At 44.0% G+C, this 19,883-nt stretch overlaps 1 protein-coding gene across 3 annotated transcripts in view; it reads right to left on the minus strand.

Moving 5' to 3' along the window:
* The window catches only part of ADGRD1 (adhesion G protein-coupled receptor D1), a 242,185-nt gene that overhangs the window by 3,459 nt on the left and 218,843 nt on the right, over positions 1-19,883 (minus strand). For all 3 annotated transcript variants that reach the window (XM_073312940.2, XM_073312941.2, XM_073312938.2), the window contains 3 exons: positions 7,069-7,195; positions 5,994-6,035; positions 1,971-2,063 (listed from right to left, as the gene is read on the minus strand). In XM_073312940.2, coding sequence (XP_073169041.2) covers positions 1,971-2,063; positions 5,994-6,035; positions 7,069-7,195 — 262 coding nt within the window. The remainder of the gene's footprint in view (positions 1-1,970; positions 2,064-5,993; positions 6,036-7,068; positions 7,196-19,883) is intronic.

Here is a 19,883-nt window from a genome sequence, read left to right on the forward strand (position 1 = left end):
ATTTGTTTATATAAATGTTCATTCGCGGGACTCAAATGTAAAGGTATTCTGTCTGGAGCTGGTTGGAAATTGTCTGCTGGAACAATTTTGCATCAGAAAATGCCAGTTCGTCAAAAGCAAAATGTTTCACGCCAACCTGTCACTTTTGACAAGTCTCATGAAGGAACACCGGCAGAACCCGGCCTGTCAGGCAGGTTTCACATCTCTCCCTGCTACCTTGCCCACACATCTGAAGGACTGCCTTGGAGTCGGGACTCCAGGTCTTCCAGGATTTGCAGCTCCAGGCCAGCCTTGCGATGGTGACCGTCCCCAGGGTTGGGGATGCCAGGGCTTCCAGATTCTTAGGCCAGTTGGCTCCCTGGACTGACTGACCCCTGCAGGCTGGGGAGCCAGTTGCCCTGCGAGTCAGGCAGCCTGGGGAATCAGCTGGCACAGAAGCCCGACAGCCAGGCTCTAGATGGGGCACACAGGGCTTCCAGGTTCCCTGCCACAAAGCTGGGAGTCTGGAAGGTCCTGGGACAGACTTCAGGGTCTGTGGTTCCAGGGCATACCCGCCAGGCAGACTGGCCTCCGAGCTTCCAAAATCTTGGGCCAGCCAGCTCCTTGGCCTGTCCAAATCTTGGGGCAGATGGCTTCCAAGGTTGTCAGAGTTGAGCAGTCGGGGAGCCAACTACTGTGAGCACTGAAGAGCAAGCTGGCCCAGGAGCCTGCAAGCCTGGGAGTCCCTGGCCTCGGGGGAGTCTGCATGGCAGGGCTGCCCTGGAATCATGGATCCTGGAAGTCTTGCCAGCTGATGGCTGAAACCAACATGATTGCAACATTTCCATTTGGTTGAAAATTTCAAAAATTTTGATATAACGAAATTTCCCATGAAACAAAAATTCTGACTTTCAACCAGCTCTAACCCTAACCAAAAACAATGGTCATCAGCTGAAGTTAATAACGAGAACATTCTTCAAGGGCCTGGTTCAAAGGTCGTGGAAGTCAATGGAAAGACTCTCATTGACTTCAGTAGGCTTTGGATCAGGCCCCATGTCTGATGTTTTTAGAAATTTTACGCACTGACTTATCAGAGAACAGAATTTAGTCCTCTGCTTTCAGAGTATCTCCTATAGTCACCACACAACCCTTGCCCATCGCAACTGGCTGTAGAACACACAGTAGAGACAAGTGCTAATTAACTCCTGTGCCCCCGTCATGTCATCTTTCTTTCCACAAGATCACTCCAGAGCTGGGCAACATTTTTCAGCTGAAACTTTTTTTTCCACCAAAAAAAAAAAGCAAATCCGGATCCAATGAAATATTTTGCCACAATTTGTGTCAATTTGGGCAAAATGTTTCAGTCAAAACAAAAGAAAAGTTTGGAAACGTCTAAACAAATAGTTTTAATATTTTGAAAACATGAAACATTTCAATTTTTTGGGCTACACAAAGCTGTGAAGGAGAAGGTGGTGTCACCATCCTTCTCTCCCCCATAACTTTTAGCCTCGTGCTCAGGGCACTCACTGGTGGTGTGGGAGACTCAGGTTTGAATCCCAGCTCAGGAGCAGGGACTGCAACCCCCCCATCATTCCCCTCCCAGGTGTGTGTCCTAACCACCAGGCTATTGGCTATTCTGGATTGGGCCCCTCTCTATCTCTTTTGTTGAATCCTATACCTCCTGCTCCCTGGTTTTGTGAATGCAGCCCTTCAACTCCTTTGCTTATGTTCAAAATGAAACATAGTTTCAGGCTGAACAAAAACGTTTCCTTCAACACAAAATGAAGTTTTCCCAACATTTTCACTTTGCTGAAAATCCCCCACTCTTCCCCCAAAATATATTTTTTTAACTTCATCTTGACCAAATCACACAATTCTTCTGATTTTTTAGAACTGCCAGTGAACCAAAAAATCAGTTAGTCTCACAGCTTTGCTCTACAACCTTCCAGCCAGTACAATAGGATAAAAAAGGCATTGATGGGAGTACTTACGATATCGGAGTTGAAGGGTTTCACATTGATGTTTCGAATTGAACTGCTGGTGAGGGACCACACCTTGGTTTTGTGCTTAAAGGCGGCTCTAACCTTTGGAAAGAGGCATTAGAAGGCAGTCAGGAAATGATGATCCTAATCTGGTTTTATTTATTTCTCAGGTACAAAGTATCGTCTTTCCATTATAAATGGACGAGGGTTCATACGCATATGTTACTGTGGAATATTTGACGTTCTACTGTGTAATAATAATAATAATAATAATAATAATATAATAATAATATCATGGGGTTCCATTTTAGTGTTTACCAATAGGTCCATGATCAGATTTGCACATTTAATAAGTAAAAATATAAGCTCCAATTGTGTCAGCTAATCTGTGCACTCAGGGGGGCAGTTCCCCAGACTCCATGCAGTCCCAAAATAACTGCTCTGCCAGGAACCAGCAATGGCTCTGGCCTCTAGGCGCACCCCCAGAGACCGAAGGGGCTTGTGCAGTTTATCCTGGCCTTTCGGGGAGCCCCTAGGTTCTATGTGAGTCACCAACTTTGTGGTGGGCCCTGTGGGCTTTTTTCACTAGATGCAAACTCTGACAATGCACACGCACACCCATCCCTCTCTGATGGGATGAGGGGATCTGGCATGCGGAATTCCTCCTCCAGAAGCCATCCTGACAACTTTTTCCCTGGCGGGAGATGATCCAGGCTGTTGTTTTTTCCAAACTGCCAGCCCTGCAGATTCTAATAATCAAGTAACACGAGTGCAATTCCATCACCTTCTACATTATGGCTGCACAGGTGTCTGTGCAGAGAGGCTTTGGTCCAGCACTGGGAGCTTAGTAAATAATTCTGTTGATGGTTGTGAGCCAGACTCGAATGCAGCCTGCTCCCCCAGTGCTGTGTCAGCTCCATGGAAGTAAAAATGGGAAGAAGTACCTATTTTTGTCACTGAAATGCAGCGGGATCTGTTGAGCAAAAGGTGCCATCTTATCTAGTCACTTTTCAGAGCAGGGCTGCGGCATAGCTAAAATTGCAGCATGAGGCCTAGGCACCACTTATCTGGAGAGCCTGAGTGGGACTTAAAGGTGCTGGCCAGTCCAGACAGAGGTGAATTTCACACTTTAACAATAATGTTCACTTTGCACACACAGGGTGAAATCTTGGCCCACTGAAGTCAATGAAAAACTCACCCACCGTGATCCTCCAAATACCCACCACTCCACTGGAGTTCTAAAGAAGTATGTCCTCATAGTGACAATACAGGGATCATATCCCCACGCCACTCCAGCTCACCTTTCTCATTCAAACAGTCCCCCTGAAGTCAATGGGACTGTCCATGTCATTAATCCCTAGCTCTGCCTTGTCGTTCTCTAAAAGCATTGCCTTTAATTTGGCACTTGAGTGATCACATTTGTGGCAGGGAACAAAATACTCACCACCCTAGCTACAGCTTTATATGTACCCTTATATTTATGAACTACATGATGCTTTCCAATGAAATTCAACTCCTCTCTAGTTGAATAAAGTAAAACCACGCCACCCAGAAATGTGGTGATGGGTGTATGTTAGTTTATTGTGCTTCCATTTTAGAAGGCAGTGATGAAGCAATTAAACGTGATCCTTAAATGCTAATATGGGGGCAATATTAGTATCCCCATTTTAGAGATGGGGAAATGGAGGCACAGAACAGGGAAGTGACTTGCCCAAGGCCACCCAGCAGGGTAGTGGCAGAGCCAGAAATAGAACCAGAGCCAGGAATGGCTCTAGTCAGTAAGCCATACTGCCCCTAGATGTTAGAATCTAGCATGATTTACAAAATGCTAATTGCTAAATTGCTAGTGGAAAAAAACCAGGAAAATTAACTAACTAGCTCAGTGGCATGTCAATCTGTGAGATTTAGTAAATCTGGAGAGAATTAATTATCACTGTATTGATCTGGCACCCTTTGAAGTGAGTGGCAGTTTTGCCATTCTGAAAGCAGAGGGGAGCCAATTGTTGGGGATTTTTAAAACAAGTGAACATATTCTTATTTTGCTGACAGGTACAATTAAAATTAGGGTAATGTGGTCTGTATATCTGTAGTTCCTGTGGTGCTGTATATGCACCTTTTTATATTTCTCCCACTATGATTGCATGCGATAATTGTTGTTTATATTCTCCCTCTACTTTTGTTGTTGTTCTCCTTTTTACTTTGAAAAACAAAACAAAAAATAACTGGGGGTGGGAAGGGATGTAGTCTGCTCTGTAGTTCTGGCATTGCCAAGGTCCTCAGGCAATCAAAAGTACTGCCATTTTTCACAGTATTTCTTCATACAGGTCTTATGTATTGCTTGTAAAATCCGATCTCTGCTTTACCCTACTGATTTGAAATATTGCTAGCGGTTTTGCTTTCCTATGTCTGGGATTCCCTGTTACACAAAGTTTTGAGGAGTAAGGCATTTAAAAAAATTTTTTTTGGAAGGTGTATTTTAAATAGAGACACCTCACAGAGACTGTACAGTGGAGCTAGTAAGAAATATTCTCCAAAAGGCAATTGCTCATTTCTGCTGTTTGCCAGGGATTCAGACTCTGAAGTACAGTACCTAGTGCCTCTAAGAGCACTCAGAGGACTTTATGAATTCCCTTCCTTAGTAGGTGTCAGCAAAACAATCCAATGGCCAGATATTTATATCTGGCCATTGGATTGTTTTGTCTGGGAGTCAGATGGGTCATGGAGAGAAGGAGGCTCTCTGAGCACAGGGAACAATAGGATATTTAAATATTTTTCCTTCTTAACTTTTACCAGCCCTCCTAGCTTTACATATTGGTGTTTCCTTCTGATCCCAGTGCAGCTAGAGAATTCAGTACCCAGCACTATGAAGTCACTGGGGCAGAGACCATTCAACAATGGTCATGATGATGGTGGTCAGCAAATACCTGATTATTGCAAACACCATGTCCTGCCTGCTCCTGCGCTGGCAGAGAAGGCCCTTAACGCTGCAGAATGGAATGGTTCCAGTGTTTATGTGCGGCATGGAGGGAAGAGGCATGGGACAAGCAGAAGAGTGGTCAGTAGGAGGTATATGTGTATATGCTGATCCACTGATTAAAACAACCACATGGTGCTGACAGCGACTTCCATCACCGCCTTTGATTTACAGTAACAATGGCATATTGCTGGGCTTTTGTGCCCAGTGCCCTGGGAGAGGGGAGCATTCTGGCAGCTCCAGTCCATGTAGAGATTTCCTGTGCAAGGCCTACTTATCTGGCTAAAGCTTTGGCTCTAAAGGAGTCAATCCAATGACACAATCCTTACATGAAAAGATCCCCCTTTAGTCCACTGTAAAGGACCTAGCATCCTGCCAAGAAAAGTGTGAAATGTTCTATTCTGGTTTCTCATTAATAAAGGGATTCTAAAAGTTTGTTTTGCTGAGATTAATATTTATTTTCCCTTCTGGCTCTGAAACCCAAAAATTCTCACTTCAGAAATGTTGCCCATAGAATGCTAGTCTCCATCCATGCCCAAGCAGTATCTTTCCCCTTAGACTTGAATTCTGATCTGTTATCACATATCAGGAAACTCTGCTTCTTTAGGTTAAATGCACTAAATGACATACATTGCTACAAAGTGGGGTCATGTGTGGCCAGGAGTCCTCTGAACCATAAAATCACTGATAGTTTCATGTTTCTCACACAGAAACTTACAAATATCAGTGACAAAGAAAGTGCCCATAATGGGTTAATTCACTGTTTATTTTACACCCAGAGCACTAGAGTTTTTTACTGAGTTCCTACTTTCCTGAAGATGTCATAAATTGTAATAACAGTGACTACATAAAAAAAAATCACATTGCTAAGCAACTGTGACTGAGGAATAAAGGGCAGTACTTAAAGCAACAGCATTAAATAAGGGTTTCCTAAAATACCAAAGCTGATTTACAAACTTTATACCATCCTAACAATATTTTAGCATCATTTGGCTCTTGGTTTTACTACAGAAGGAGCTCTTACTGGATGTTTATTGGGGGAGAAGGGAAGAACATACCTCTGAATTCAGAAGACAGTGAAACAGGAAGATGAAAAATCCCTAAAATAAAACAAAAAAGGGAAGAATAATATTACAGGTTACTTGAAGTATTTTACTAAGCATGTGTGCAACAGTCTGAGATTTACAATTGAGCACGAATGGGTCAAATTCTTCCCTAACTTAATCAGTGACAATATTAGGCTACTGATAGGACTGGTCAAAATTTTTCCATCTAAACTTTTACTTTATTTTTAAGGAACTTGGGTTTTCAACAAAATTTTCACAGAAAGTGTCTGCCTCCAAATCCAAAAGTTTAAAAATCAAAAATGTTTTGGTCGTTGGCAATCAAAGCCCTTTTCCAACCAGCTCTAGCTGGGACCCTCTGATGTAGTGTTGGTTTGATTATCTGTGGAACTCCTTCGTGAGATGACAAAAAATTCACAAGTGCTGCTTTTACCTCTCTGATCCAGGAAAGAACTTAAACACGCCTGTAACTGTATGTCTGTACTCAAGCACCTGCTTATAGTTAGGCAGATTCTTAAGTCCTTTCCTGGCTAGGGATGCTTTCAGTGGATCAGGACCCTTCTATCTTGTCGTCCTATCACAAGTGCTGTATGCTGCATCAGTGGGCCTCTTTTCTACTAACTTTTGTCAAATACAACACACATACCCTGTTGCTCGACCTGATGAGATCTACCTAGCCACTTAGGATTGTCTTATTTGGCTCCTTCTGGATCACAGAATCTTAAGTTGACTTTACAAACCTGAGAAATGTCAGCGGTGCATCCACTGTTAAATCTAGTCCTTGATGCCTCACTCTTGAAAATGAACTTTGAATAAACTCTGTCAAGGGCAGTGTTCAGTACCTGTTTATCTGGTGGCTGTTAGAAGCCTTAATCAATTGCTCAATATTTTCACTGTCTATGCAGAGACTGGAGAAATATCATTGATTGTACAGGCTTATGAGATAAAGGGGTATGGAAGATCAGAAAAATATACACAAATGAAAACATTGCTAAAGATCTGTCAGTTGCAAGCTTGTGGTGCTCTACAGCTGTTGTCTGAACCCCCAGAGCCTGCGTTATATACGTACTTGCAAGGAATTGAATATTGCAAACATGTACTGAAATACTACTGCATGGTCATTGACAGCTAGAACTCCAAAGATCCATGAACTTCCCAAGATAGGTAACAATACAGCAACTGCCTTAGCTGTCAACCTGAAAGATAAAATGACAGGAAATTTAACAGAACTGCCAGGCAAACAGTAAGTTTTGAACACATCCAAGGGGAGATTTTTAACAATTATTTCTTGGCATACAAGTGATTGTGCAAAAAAAAAAAAAGTCTTCTGACAGACACTGCCATCAGATGGTTGCTCAACTTTATTGCTGTATAAATGAGTAGCTGTGTCAGCCTTTTTTGATCACTCGAAAAAAAATGAAGGACCTATTTATGTTCACAGCACAAAGAAAGAACTTCATCAATATTGTTCTTTTTTCAGAGTAGCAGCCGTGTTAGTCTGTATTCGCAAAAAGAAAAGGCGTACTTGTGGCACCTTAGAGACTAACCAATTTATTTGAGCATGAGCTTTCATGAGCTACAGCTCACTTCATCGGATGCACACCGTGGAAACTGCAGAAGACATTATACACACACACAGACCATGAAACAATACCTCCTCCCACAGCAAGGGTTTGCTCACTCAGAACTTTCATGGAAGTCATTGGGGCAAAACCTCCTAGTTTTCTCCATGGGCACAAAGCCTATTAGCCTATTAACTGGTACCTGTGCAGTTCTATTATGCAAGGTGGAAGGATGGAGGAGATTTGCAGGCCCTGTGCCTCAAATTACTGAAATCCTGAAAGATACCAAGGACCAGATGCTGCCTTCCATTGGCAGGTGGAAGCGGGGTGGCGAGAGTGGAAGTGGAGAAAAAAGACTCCTTCCCAGAGCTGTCTAAGTCCTAACAAAGGCACACGGCCCCAAGTCCCCAGAGCAAGTGAGTAATCCAATTCCTCGTGAGCATTGCCCATAAACGTGTTTAAATGTAAGCACATGCTTAACTCCTATTGAGGCCAATGGGATTTAAGCACATGCTTAAAGTTAAATTCCTTACTGAACTGGGGCTGTGGTGAAGTTGGGGATCAGTAGGTCAGGATGGGGGCATATTGAGCGAGGGAAGGGTGGAGCCAAGGATCAGCCCACCCTCTCAACTATTGCATCACTGAGGAGCTTGCAGATTGCTAGTAGGAAATCCATGCAGGAGATCATGTTGTCTCAAGCAATATTAACTTCCCCTTTGGTGGGGCTAGGGTGTAGGTGCAGGAGAGCAGTGCCTACATCTGCATATCTTTTGTTAGGGCAAGGCTCCATGATGATTACAGAAAACAACAGGAGAAAAATGAGGCTGCCGTATCACATAACTCAATGGAAAAATCTCTTTAAATACTGAGTGCCATGGGGTCAAGGGTTGCTGGAAAATATGGGTCACCGAAGAAAGCCTAGATTTCTTAAAATGTGTGTATTGAGGAGAATCTTGGTGTCCTTAGCCACAAATATTTCAGTACAATTCATTTTGATCTGTAAAGGGTCTGTCAGCCAGGAACTGAAGGAATACAATAAACCCTGAGGTCTATTATTCACTTACAATATACATTTCAAAGAATCCGGTCTTGAGAGCAACTTGATCAATGGTGCAGAATTATTTCATAATGCAAGGATGATATTTTTTTCCCAAGGCTAAAGTCCTTCACTTCAACAGTAACACAGGAAACATTTCCCACTGACACAATGCCAAGGACCCAGATCCTGCAATGAACTCTTGTTGGGGTGAGGGGAACCAAACAAAAACCTTGTGACTGGGCTAAGCCCCACTGATTTGGATGAGGGTCCACCTGCATAGGACTCATTGCAGGAGAGGGGCCATAGCAAACATGTGGAAAACGGAATCTGGGCATTTAGACATTTTAGGTCTCTCATCTAATCCGATATTGAAAAACACTTTTCATTATGAATCCATCACTCTTACCCTTCTGCTGTCTCAGACACATCCAATTTTTATGAAAAATTGGGATAAAGGGGAGTTTGTTTTAATTTTTATTTTAAGTTTGAGCAAAATGCCTTCAGCCATATTTGGAGTCGTTAGACCACAACAAATACACTTTTCCCATTGCAAACTATTCTAAACACACTATCCGAACAATGCTTCAGTAATAGTGAATGACATGAAAACTGTAACTGAAACGTGGGCTAGACAGAGTTTTCATTGAGGACTAATCAGTTTGGGCCAGATTTTACAAAGTGATAAAGGTGCCTAATGATATAGATAGTCATGTAGTGTAATGTACAAAAGCATCAAAGCAGGTCACGTGTTTAACTCCCACTGACAGTCAATGGGAGTTAAATACTTTATTCAGTTAGGTGCTTTTATAAATCCCTATCTGTTAGGCATCTATCTACGGCTTTAGTCACCTAAACACTAAATCTGGCCCTTTGTTTTTAACAGGTTTTGATTTAACAAAGATCATAGGCCTTTGAAGACTGAACACTGACCATGTGCAGTAGAAAAATGTATGAGGGCAAGAGATGAACGAACACTAATTAGGAAGGCACTCGGTACATGTGCATCTTTTTAAGTGCACATCCATTTAGACTGGGTGCTGTTTAGGGGTGAAATTCACCCCATGCACAGGATCAGCACAAGGTCTGTGTGTCACTTGCATCCAATTTAAGACCTATTTTGCTTAGGCGCTGCATAGATCTTATGCCAGTCTGTTGCACGGGTGAATTTCACCCTAAGTGTGAATGACTGGTTCAAGGAGTTATGAGCTTCCACTAACCAAGCTAGAAGCTTGGCAGCATTTTTTCCTTGACCTTTTTTATTTTCTTCCCTCCTCCTCTGCCCCCACTTCCCCAAACTTCGTTTCATTGCCTCTTTGACCTTTAAAAAAAAATGCGTAGCAAATTAAATGCAAAAAGCTGCATTAAGCAACAATAAGGTCAAAACAATTCAGAAATTGCAAAAGATATGGGTCCCGTAGCTACGTTAATTCCAATGCATTGCACTTATATGTTCTTATTTTTTATTCCTGAGTTTCTGGCTACATGCATAGTTGAGGAGACTAGCCCTAATAATTTAAACCATACAACACAGCCAAGTACATGTTGCTTTTGGAACTTTAGCTAGTGTTTGAATATTCAGATTGAGCAACTTTAACAATGCATCAACATGGTCCTTTGGATTTGATGCTGTCTATGAAGTTTGGTAACGAGGATGATGTAATACTGAGTTTGATACCTCAAGATACTGAATGGGAAAGCCTGATTTCTGTCACCCAGCTGTGCTGGATGACAATAAGCAATGTCCTGTGCAATTAATATAGGTGTAGGTTGTCTTTTACCACTAGTGCAGAGAAAGAGGTAGCCATGTAGCTGGCTGTCCCCAGAAGCAGTCCAGGTAAGGAATGCTGCTCAGAGGCACAACCCAGGGAACGGTTAACTATCTTATTTTCCCATGCCAATAGCAGATCACTACTCCCCCTGGCCAGTACAAATATAGAATCTTGTGCCAGGGGGAGGGAGGGAATATAGGACAATGGCGGGCTAGATTCACAAAGGGACTTAGGCACCTAAATCCTAGGGTTAGGCACCATTGGTATTCACAGTACCCCCACTTAACTGCAACCGAACCCAGTAGGAGCCTAGGCTCATTCAGCATCTAACTCTTTGCAAAGTTCTTTAGGTGCCTCCATTTCTGCCTCTGCACATGAGCACTCCAGCAGGTGTTTGGATGCCTTGCCCCAGTGCAATGCATGAACCAAGGGATGATAGGTGTTCTTCTGACTAACATGCCCATGAGGCCTAATCCCACAGGTAAACTGTGAGCATCAGAATATCTCATAGCCCAGCATTTAGGGTGCTCACCTGAGCACTGGCGGATCCCTGGTCAAATCCCTTCTCCCCCTCAGACAGAGGGAGGATTTGAACCCGTAGTCTCCCACATCCCAGGTGAGTACCCTAACCACTGGGCTACAAGTTATAGGGGGAGAGTGCCGCCCCACCGCTTCTTGCAAGAAATGCTGTAGATGACTAATTCCAAACAAGAGTTTGCAGCTGAGAATCCCAAGTAGAGGGAGGCGCCTCCCTGCAGCCTGGATTTAAAAGCCAAACTCCCGGAGAGGGGCAGGATTTAGGACACTCCTTTCTCCTCGACATCTCCCATTGTCTATCTTAGGCGGGCAGCCACCTAGCCTGCTGGCCTTTGTGAACCCCTTTGTGAATGTTCTGCATTCATTGGATAGGAAGCCCAAGGATGTGAATCCCAGTGATTTTCTAGGCGCTGAAAAGTTAGCCGTGGCCACGCTAAGCATCGCTGGTTCCTTGGTGAATCTAGCCCTTAACCTCCTCTTTCTCCCCCTGCTTGCAGTAGAAATGTGGGCAGGCAGCATAAAGGGAGGACTTACTCACCCTTAGACGTCTGCTTGGTCACATTCTAGGTGATGATGAGCTGGCCCAGAGAATTTTAGAAGCCATATAAGGGTTTATTTCTCACACAAGCTGATAAAAGTTCAATCACTATTGCTCTCTCGCAGTCTAGCTCTGTTAAACTGTCTTTGCTTCCAGCTTCCGTGTGTGTGTGTGTTGATCAGCCCTGCACTGAATTGATTGGGAGGCAGACAAAGCAGGCACCAAGGGGGAATTTGCTTTTCTTCATCCTTTTTACTTTCTTTTTCAGTTTTCTTCTAACAAATATGTACCACTTATTCCTTTGTTAACAGGTGACTTCTGGAAACTGCAGAGCTATTTTTGTTCTGATTACATTTGTATATCCAGTCTGTGTTTCGCAGCCTTTGGAATATTATTGTTTGTGCACAGTGTATCTATCAGCCTGTTCTACTGCTAGGACTTGTTTCTCACTGTGTCAAAATGATAACAATCTGGATGGATGGGTTACAAGTTACACAGAAGGCACAAGCTGTGCAAAGCATCATTCAGCAATAGATGCTTTGATGTGGGCTGATTTAATTCCTATGCAGAGCCAAAAGAATGGTTTTGACTTTAAGAGCCAACAGCAACGAACTTGTACTACATACGGCCATCATGCTGCAGCTGGGTCCCTTACAATCAGTGGGGTTCCTTCAGGGTAGTTGCTGGCAATTGTGCAAAATCTATTCACTGGGCCTACCTGTATGAACCCTGCAACTTTCTTTATAGTTCCTGATGCCTCAATCAGCCTTTCCTGGGTTTTCTGTCTAAGTGACTCTCCATCTCTTTAAATCTCCATCTAAAAAAACAAAAATCTTGTCTCCTTTGCCTGCTCCCCTTAGGGGCCAATTCTATAACCCTTACTCAAGAGAGTAACCTTACTCATCTGAGACATCCCACTTAAGTCTTCGTTTTACTCTCCGGTTCCTATTTATGGTTCAACTTTGCATAACGTCCAATACTTGCATAGGCAATGCCAGATCTTCAGCTGGTGCTAACTGGTGTAGCTCCAGTGAAGTCACCAGCTGAAATCCTGGTCCCAAATTCTGGTTAATAGGAACATGAGGGGAAGATCCTGGAGCTGGTGTAATCTATCTTTGCTGCATCGATGGCAAGGTGTGCAAGAAATGTAGGGGTCAGGTCCTGGGGAATATCATTTCTGTCAACGACATAATATGAAATAGGCGTTCAATCTTCTTACTGTTAAATTCATTGGGACTTTTGCCAAGGAGCAGGGTCGGACCTTATAGTTTTATTATATTTGCAATTGGTTTGGAACAATTCTACTCACTATAGCTTTTTTCTTGCCCTTATTTAATTTTTCCCTCTTTCCTACTGCTCTGAGGACACTGTCCATATCAAATACTGATGATTGAACTAGCAGCCCCTAGGAAGTAACTTTACTGCTTGCAGGAAGCAAACTGTATTGTAATTAAGAATGGGATCTATAACTCACGAATCAGTTTTATTAGTTATATATGAGGAGCTAATCCGTTTAAGGCATCTGACCTCCACAACTTCAGACATCCTGTCTGCTAAATTAGGGACTAAATTGAGACCCATAAACCAAGATAAATAGCAGGAAGAGGTATGGTCTATAAAAGCAGACACTTTTCCATAGCAAGTCACATTGTTACTTTGATGAATAGTCATTTTAACTGAATTTTCTCTTTTTGCGGTTTACTTCAGACACCCACCACTAGCAGCTCTCTCAAAATCTAACAGAGTTCAGATTAATACTGGAAGGAGATGAACTTGGACTGTTTCCAATTTGCTACAACTTGTAATCACCAAACTCCAACCTAAGAGCTGATTAAAATCTGTGAAACAAACAGTGTTTGCAAACTTTCCTTCACAGTCAGAACTGCCATTCAATTCAGCTATGTTCTTGCCTCCTTTTATGCTTGGTATTCACCAGTCTTCAGGATTTTATCCCCTTTGATGCATGAGGAATGGCTATTCTTCACAGAGTGGGAGTCATGAGTGAACAAGAGCATGTTGTTGTTTGCTATTATTTATTCGATCATCTAGTCAGGGAGCAAAATTACCCACCACAAATAGTCCAGCTGAACAGTATTAGAAAAAAACATTTGCTGGAAATTGTTCGAGCAACCTAGCCAGTGTGTTGCTACAACACATTCACAGAAATGTGGATAGATTTACAACCATTTGGACCTGAGCCAGAGTTGGTTCCCATCAATGGGAATCTTTGGGACCAAGCCTTTTATGACCTAAAAATAAAAAATGAGATAAATTCACACCCAAAAATAGTCACAATGAATAATTTGACCAGCTCAAGGAACGTAAACTAGGGGTCAAAAGAGAGAGTTCAGAGTCAAAATTTCTTGGTTCTCCTCCAAGCTCAACCACCAACTCATTGAGCAAGTCAACTGGAGCATGATTTTCAGAAATTTAAATTAATCTATGAACTCTGGAAGACCCCTTGGCAGAGGTGAAAGTAAGCCAGTACGCCCCGGTACGGGATACTGGCAAGAGCCATACTGGGGCAGCCCGGCTTCCCCAGGGGGCAACTTAAAGGGCCTGGGGCTCCCAGCAGAGGCTGGAGCCCCAGGCCCTTTAAATTGCCTCCAGAACCCCGCTGCTGGAGCCCTGGGGTAGTGGCTGCAGGGCTCTGGGGGCTATTTAAAGGGCTGGGGCGGTAGAAGCAGGGGAGCCCCGGGCCCTTTAAATAGCCCCCAGAGCCGTAGGGTGGGGAGGGGCCTCCGGGGGCTATTTAAAGGGCTAGGGCTCCTTCCCCAGGGCTCCAGCAGCTATTTAACGGACCGGGGCAGTAGAAGCAGGGGAGCCGCAGGCCCTTTAAATAGCCCCCGGAGCCCTGGGGTAGCAGGGGCTCCAGCTGCCTCTGCAGCCCCGGTCCTTTAAATAGCTGCTGGAGCCCCACTGCTTCCCCAGGGCTCCGGGGGCTATTTATGGGCCTGCGGCTCCCCTGCTTCTACCTTGGGAAGCGGCGGAGCTCCAGCAGCTATTTAAAGGACTGGGGCAGTAGAAGAGGGGAGCCCCGGGCCCTTTAAATAGCCCCCAGAGTCCCGGGCTGCTGCTGCTACTACCCAGGTGGTGGTGGGGCGGCACTTACATTATAGGGTGGGCTGGGGCGGGCTCTGACCCCTTCAACTCCGCCCCTTCTGCCCTAGGCCCCGCCCTTTCTGGGGGCCAGAGCTGGCTCCAGCATACCGGTAAGTCACTCGACTTATTTTCACACCGGACCCTTGGTCTTGTGGATAGGGTCCTGGCCTCAGAATCAAGAGACCTGGCTTTCAATTCTGGCTTTGTCACTGATCTGCTGGGTGATCTTGGGCAAGTTTTAGCACCTGTTTTCCCTCCCACCTTTGTCTATTTAGCCTGTAAGCTCCATGAAGAAAGACTGGGGCTTCTAAACACTACAATAATACAAAGAATAACCATATATGAAGTCACTGGTAGCAGATGCTCAGTGCTTCTGAAAATCAGGTCCTCGACTTCACTATGCCTCAGTTTCCCCAGGGAGAGGTGCTATTTCCTTCTTTGCAGGGGTGTTGTGAGATTTAAATTAATAATGTTTGTAAAACACTGTAAAACCTTTGCTTACTGCATTCTAGGGCCCAGGCCCACAGCTTGTGCTGTTGAAAGGTGCTGTTAGTACAAATTGTTACAGCTTCTAACTGCAAAGAATTTTTCCCATGCTGGACCTGCTCCTGAAATTGTTTTTTCTTTTTTGGGGAGGCTTTGAGAACAATAGCCAGCATGTCACCAAGGAATCCCAGAGGAAAGCAGATGCTCTGCTGAAGTGTTGGCTGTTCCTACACAGCGTCCAGAAACCTAAAGCTGTTTTTAGCATCCAGTCCAACACATGAAATTAAAAAAGGTTCCTTCCCTGCAACTGGAGTCTGGCTGGGGAGAGCAGGAACTCAGTCTCCTGCTCTTTGAAATAAGCTGCCATTAGTTCTTTGGTCTGAACCCTGTAACTGAACTACAGAGGATTATATTTTGCTGATATGTGATGTGATGTGCATCTTCAGGAGCCCTTCAGTGCTGATTTGCTGATGACAAACATTTTGGCATTCCCCAAAATGCTCTAGAATGTGTATAGACAGGAATATAAGGTGGTGCCCGCATGCACGCACGTGTGTGTGTGTGTGGACACAGACATTAGGAATTATATGTGATATAATCAGAACAATGGAGACCGTCCCCCCGTTCCACCTCATTTGTAACAATACAAGCTGTTGGGTGCTGAGCTCTAGAAAGTCCTGTTTAAGTTCCCACAGCAGATCAGTGACAGAGGGAAGAATAGAACCCAGGTCTGCTCGCTCCCATCCCAGTGCTTCAACTACAAAACACAAATCTTGTTTTTCACAGAAAGTCATGTTTGTTGCAATAAAATACTCCCCCTCCTCCCCCTCCCCCCCCCCAGCTTCTGTCCATCTGAAGCCATGAACTGAATATCAAACACTCAGATTTACTGTCCTGGCTGGATGGATTTTTCAAGGGTTAGCTCTCTGGGCAAATCCATTTTCTGAACTGGGACTTTTCCATCTCTTTTTCTATTGCTTCTACAGCGCCTTCATTTCTCAGCTTTCCTGACATCATCTCTCTCTTACTGCTCGTGAGCTTCTGTATCACTCCCTGGGTCTCAGCACCCAAGCCTAAGGATGACTCTCCTTTTTCACCAACCTTTGCCTTTGAAGAAAGGTCTGGGAGAAAACACTGAAGAACCTAATCTCATAGCATGAGGTTGTTATGCTTCCAACAATAGGGCCTGTCATGGCAGGAGGGTGGGAATTGATGACGTTTCCTGTTTTGGGTCTTTGCGCCACTCTGTATCCTTTAGACAAGACTTTCTAGAGCTCAGCACCCAACCACTTGCATTGTTACGAATGAGGTGGAAAGGGGGGAGGGTCTCCATTGTTCTCACAGGGAGCTGAGCCTTTTGGAGACTGGCCATATATTTGTGCTTTAAGCAGTCAAGAGCTGTGTTTGTGTTTGCATAGTGTTGCCTATCATGCCCCATCTCTATTTGCTAATCACTTGAGTCACTGACTCAGCCCCAGGGTAACTGAGTATACATCTTCCCTGTCCCCATACCGACCACTGCAAGAATGGGCAATGCAAAGCACTCAAGGTTTGTCTAGCACCCTGTTGGGCTACCACTGGAATACCACTTTTGGGGAATGATCATTTACAGCAAATCAGTCATCAGTGGTATGGTTCTTTAAAACAGACTTGTCAGGCTGGTTTTTTTTATTGCACAGCAACCTGTTTAGTTAATCATGAGTCCAAATAATGTGCAATGGTGGTTGCAAATAACATGGAGAAGTTTATTAGGAGACTTGAAATTGGGTGACAGAAGTATGGATTCCCCTAGCAGCTGGTAGTGATGGTGGTGGCGAGAAGTCAGAGTAATCAAGTGCTCAGAAATGCACATGAAATCTAAAAGCAATTTTTAACAGGACAGGGTCTGGTCCTCAGAATGTTGAAGATTTATTAATTTCCTATGCACCCATTGTTTGTTTGTTTCCCCAGCTTGATTGTTTTGCCCCTGTTTGAAAGCGGTCAGTGGAATTTCTGCCAGGGGAGGTAGCAAATAAGGCAAAGAGGGCAAGAAGAAAATTAACCTTTTTCTCCTTAGGGGTACTTTGTTCTTCTCAGGGAAGTGGGGTTCCATTTATTGTTAGAAAACTAAACTGCAATGTTTCAATAGGTCAACTTGCTTTTATCTTGTAGGAGGCAATATGTGTAATGATCATTAGTCATCTTGTTTCCACAGGCTGATTATACCTTGCACAGCAAGCACTCCAGAGTGGTACAACATTTCTCTATCAGCCCAGATAACAAAAAGTATGCAGGAGGATTTGTTTGCATTAAAGTACAGTACTTAGATTATTTTGCATAGGATGTATGTCCTTTTGGGATGGGCTATCAGTCTCAGGGTAGTAAGGGCTGGAGAATTGGGCCCAGAATCATTACATCAATTAGGAGAGCTGCTTGGTAAAGGCAAGGCAATGGAGAGCTAATTTAAATCTGGTTTGTTCATCACAATTTTCATCATAGAACCATAAAGTTAGATAGGGAAACAACATTCTAGGTTATCTGAGCTATCTTCCTTACCCCATCTCTGCAGGATAGTTCCCTGCAATATATTTCTTCCTTGCTTTATCCCATCTAATATCAAATGGTTTCAAGGTGAAGCTTCCGCCTCATCACAGCTCCCTATCCATTCTCTATTGTCTGGGTGTAGTCTCAGTTTGAAGAATGGATCTGTAGCAGCTCTATTCTTACTAGTTTTAATTAAAGTAAATTGGCTAAATCTCTGTGAGTCATCATGAAAGGATATCCTGAAATTGGGCCCATTGTGCTATTTACAGTTGGTCTGTTTACAACCATCTGAATCTTTTTTATAGTTGTTATACCAGGAGTACAAATCTTTGTTTTCTAGTTTCCATGCAGTAAACCAGAATGGCAGACCCAGACTTCATAAAGACGACTTGTCAAATTATAGATTTATTTTATAAAAAGACCTCTTAGTGCTCTCCTTTCTCCTTCTAACAAACAGGGTGTGATTGTGAAGCCATTACCTTTTACAGGGCATTTGCAATCTGAAAGCATTCAGCTGACATCAAACCTAACAGTGACGCAGGTTTCAACACAAAAGGCATGCTGAAAAATACCATAAGACAGGGAACCCAAGCCAAATTCAGAGGAACCATGTAAGATGGTGTAAGTTAGACACCCTTTACAGCCACTTAGGCCTTGTCTACACTACTGTGGTAAGTTGACCTAAGTTACGCTACTCCAGCTATGTAAATAACTTAACTGGAGTCGACATAGCTTAAGTCGACTTACCGCAGTGTCTCCACTGCACTGCATTGACGGGAGACACTCCCATCGATTTACTTTACTCTTTTCCTTCTGGTGGCGTACCAGAGTCGACCAGAGAGCACTCTGCCATTGATTTAGCGGGTCTGTACCAGACCCGTTGTATCGATAACAGCAGCGTCAATCTCCGGTAAGTGTAGACATAGCCTCAGTCATGTGCAAGGGAGTTTTATGCTTGTGTAGCTTACACAATGCGGAGTTGGGAAAAGATGTATGTTAAAGCAGGATGGGGCCTTTCTTAATTTGCATATTCTTACACTCTCCTGGTAACTGACTTTCTTGTTATGCGCCTCTCTTCTGGCCCCTTCCTCATGCGGCCAACTTAGGGCTTGTCTTCACTATTGCGCTACATTGGCACTGCTGCCTCGTTGCAGTGCATCTGATGAAGAGACAGTGATGGGAGAGTGCTCTCCCGTCAATGTAATTACTACACCGCAACGAGAGATGGAAGCTATGTTGGCAGGAGAGCGTCTCCCACCAACATAGTGCAGTGTAGACACCGCTTGAAGTCAGTGTGCCTTACGTTGCTCGGGGGGGGGGGGTGATTTTTTCACCCCCATGAGTTACGTAAGTTACATTGACGTAAGCAGTAGTGTCGATAATCCCTAAGGCTCTCGTGCGATCAGACCTAATTAGAGGCAGTAGGCCATAGGTGATATGTAAGGGGGGAAAGAGTACAATGCACAATAAGTAGCTGTTTGCCTGCGACTCTGAGTCAGGGTCTAGAGCAGTGGTTCTCAAACTTTTGTACTGGTGACCCCCTTTCACATAGCAAGCCTCTGAGTGCGACCCCCCCCTTATAAATTAAAAACACTTTTTAATATATTTAACACTATTATAAATGCTGGAGGCAAAGTGGGGTCTGGGATGTAGGCTGACCGCTCACGACCGCCCCATGTAATAACCTTGCAACCCCCTAAGGGGTCCCAACCCCCAGTTTGAGAACCCCTGCTCTAAAGGAAGTTTATGTTGGTGAAATAAGCCCATTGAGGTGGCTAGAAGAATGCACATCACACCAGCTTAGATTCATTTATATCACTTGTATACTTGGCCCTCTGGGCCTCATTCTTTACTCAGTCCAGCTTTACGTGGGTGTGATGGTATTGGTTTCAGTGGAGTTACTACTGATTTACACTGGTATAAGTCAGAGGAGAGCAAGGCTGGTATAAATTTCGTAGGGTATGTCTACACAAAGATCCTCGGCAGGGCCATGGCTGGTCCAGGTCAGCTGACTTGGGCTTGCAGGGGATAGAGTGTGGGGCTAAACTGCAGTGTAGATGTTCAGGCTTGGGGTAGACACCAGACTTTGAGACTCTGCAAGGGGAGAGGGTCTTAGAGCTCAGAGCGCAGCCTGAGCCCAAATATCTACAACTGCAATTTTTAGTCCCCCAAGCCTGAGCCACACGAGTCTGAGTCAGCGGGCTTGCGTTCTGAGACTCGGTGCCGCAGGTTTTTTATCACAGTGTAGACAGACCTGTATTAAAGATCTTTAATATTGTGCTCAGAGAAGACTTCATAGACAATGTGCATCTTGTTCCTTTCTTACTT

The sequence above is a fragment of the Lepidochelys kempii genome, chromosome 15 (genome assembly GCF_965140285.1).
Source record: "Lepidochelys kempii isolate rLepKem1 chromosome 15, rLepKem1.hap1, whole genome shotgun sequence".
NCBI classification, from domain to species: Eukaryota; Metazoa; Chordata; order Testudines; family Cheloniidae; genus Lepidochelys; species Lepidochelys kempii.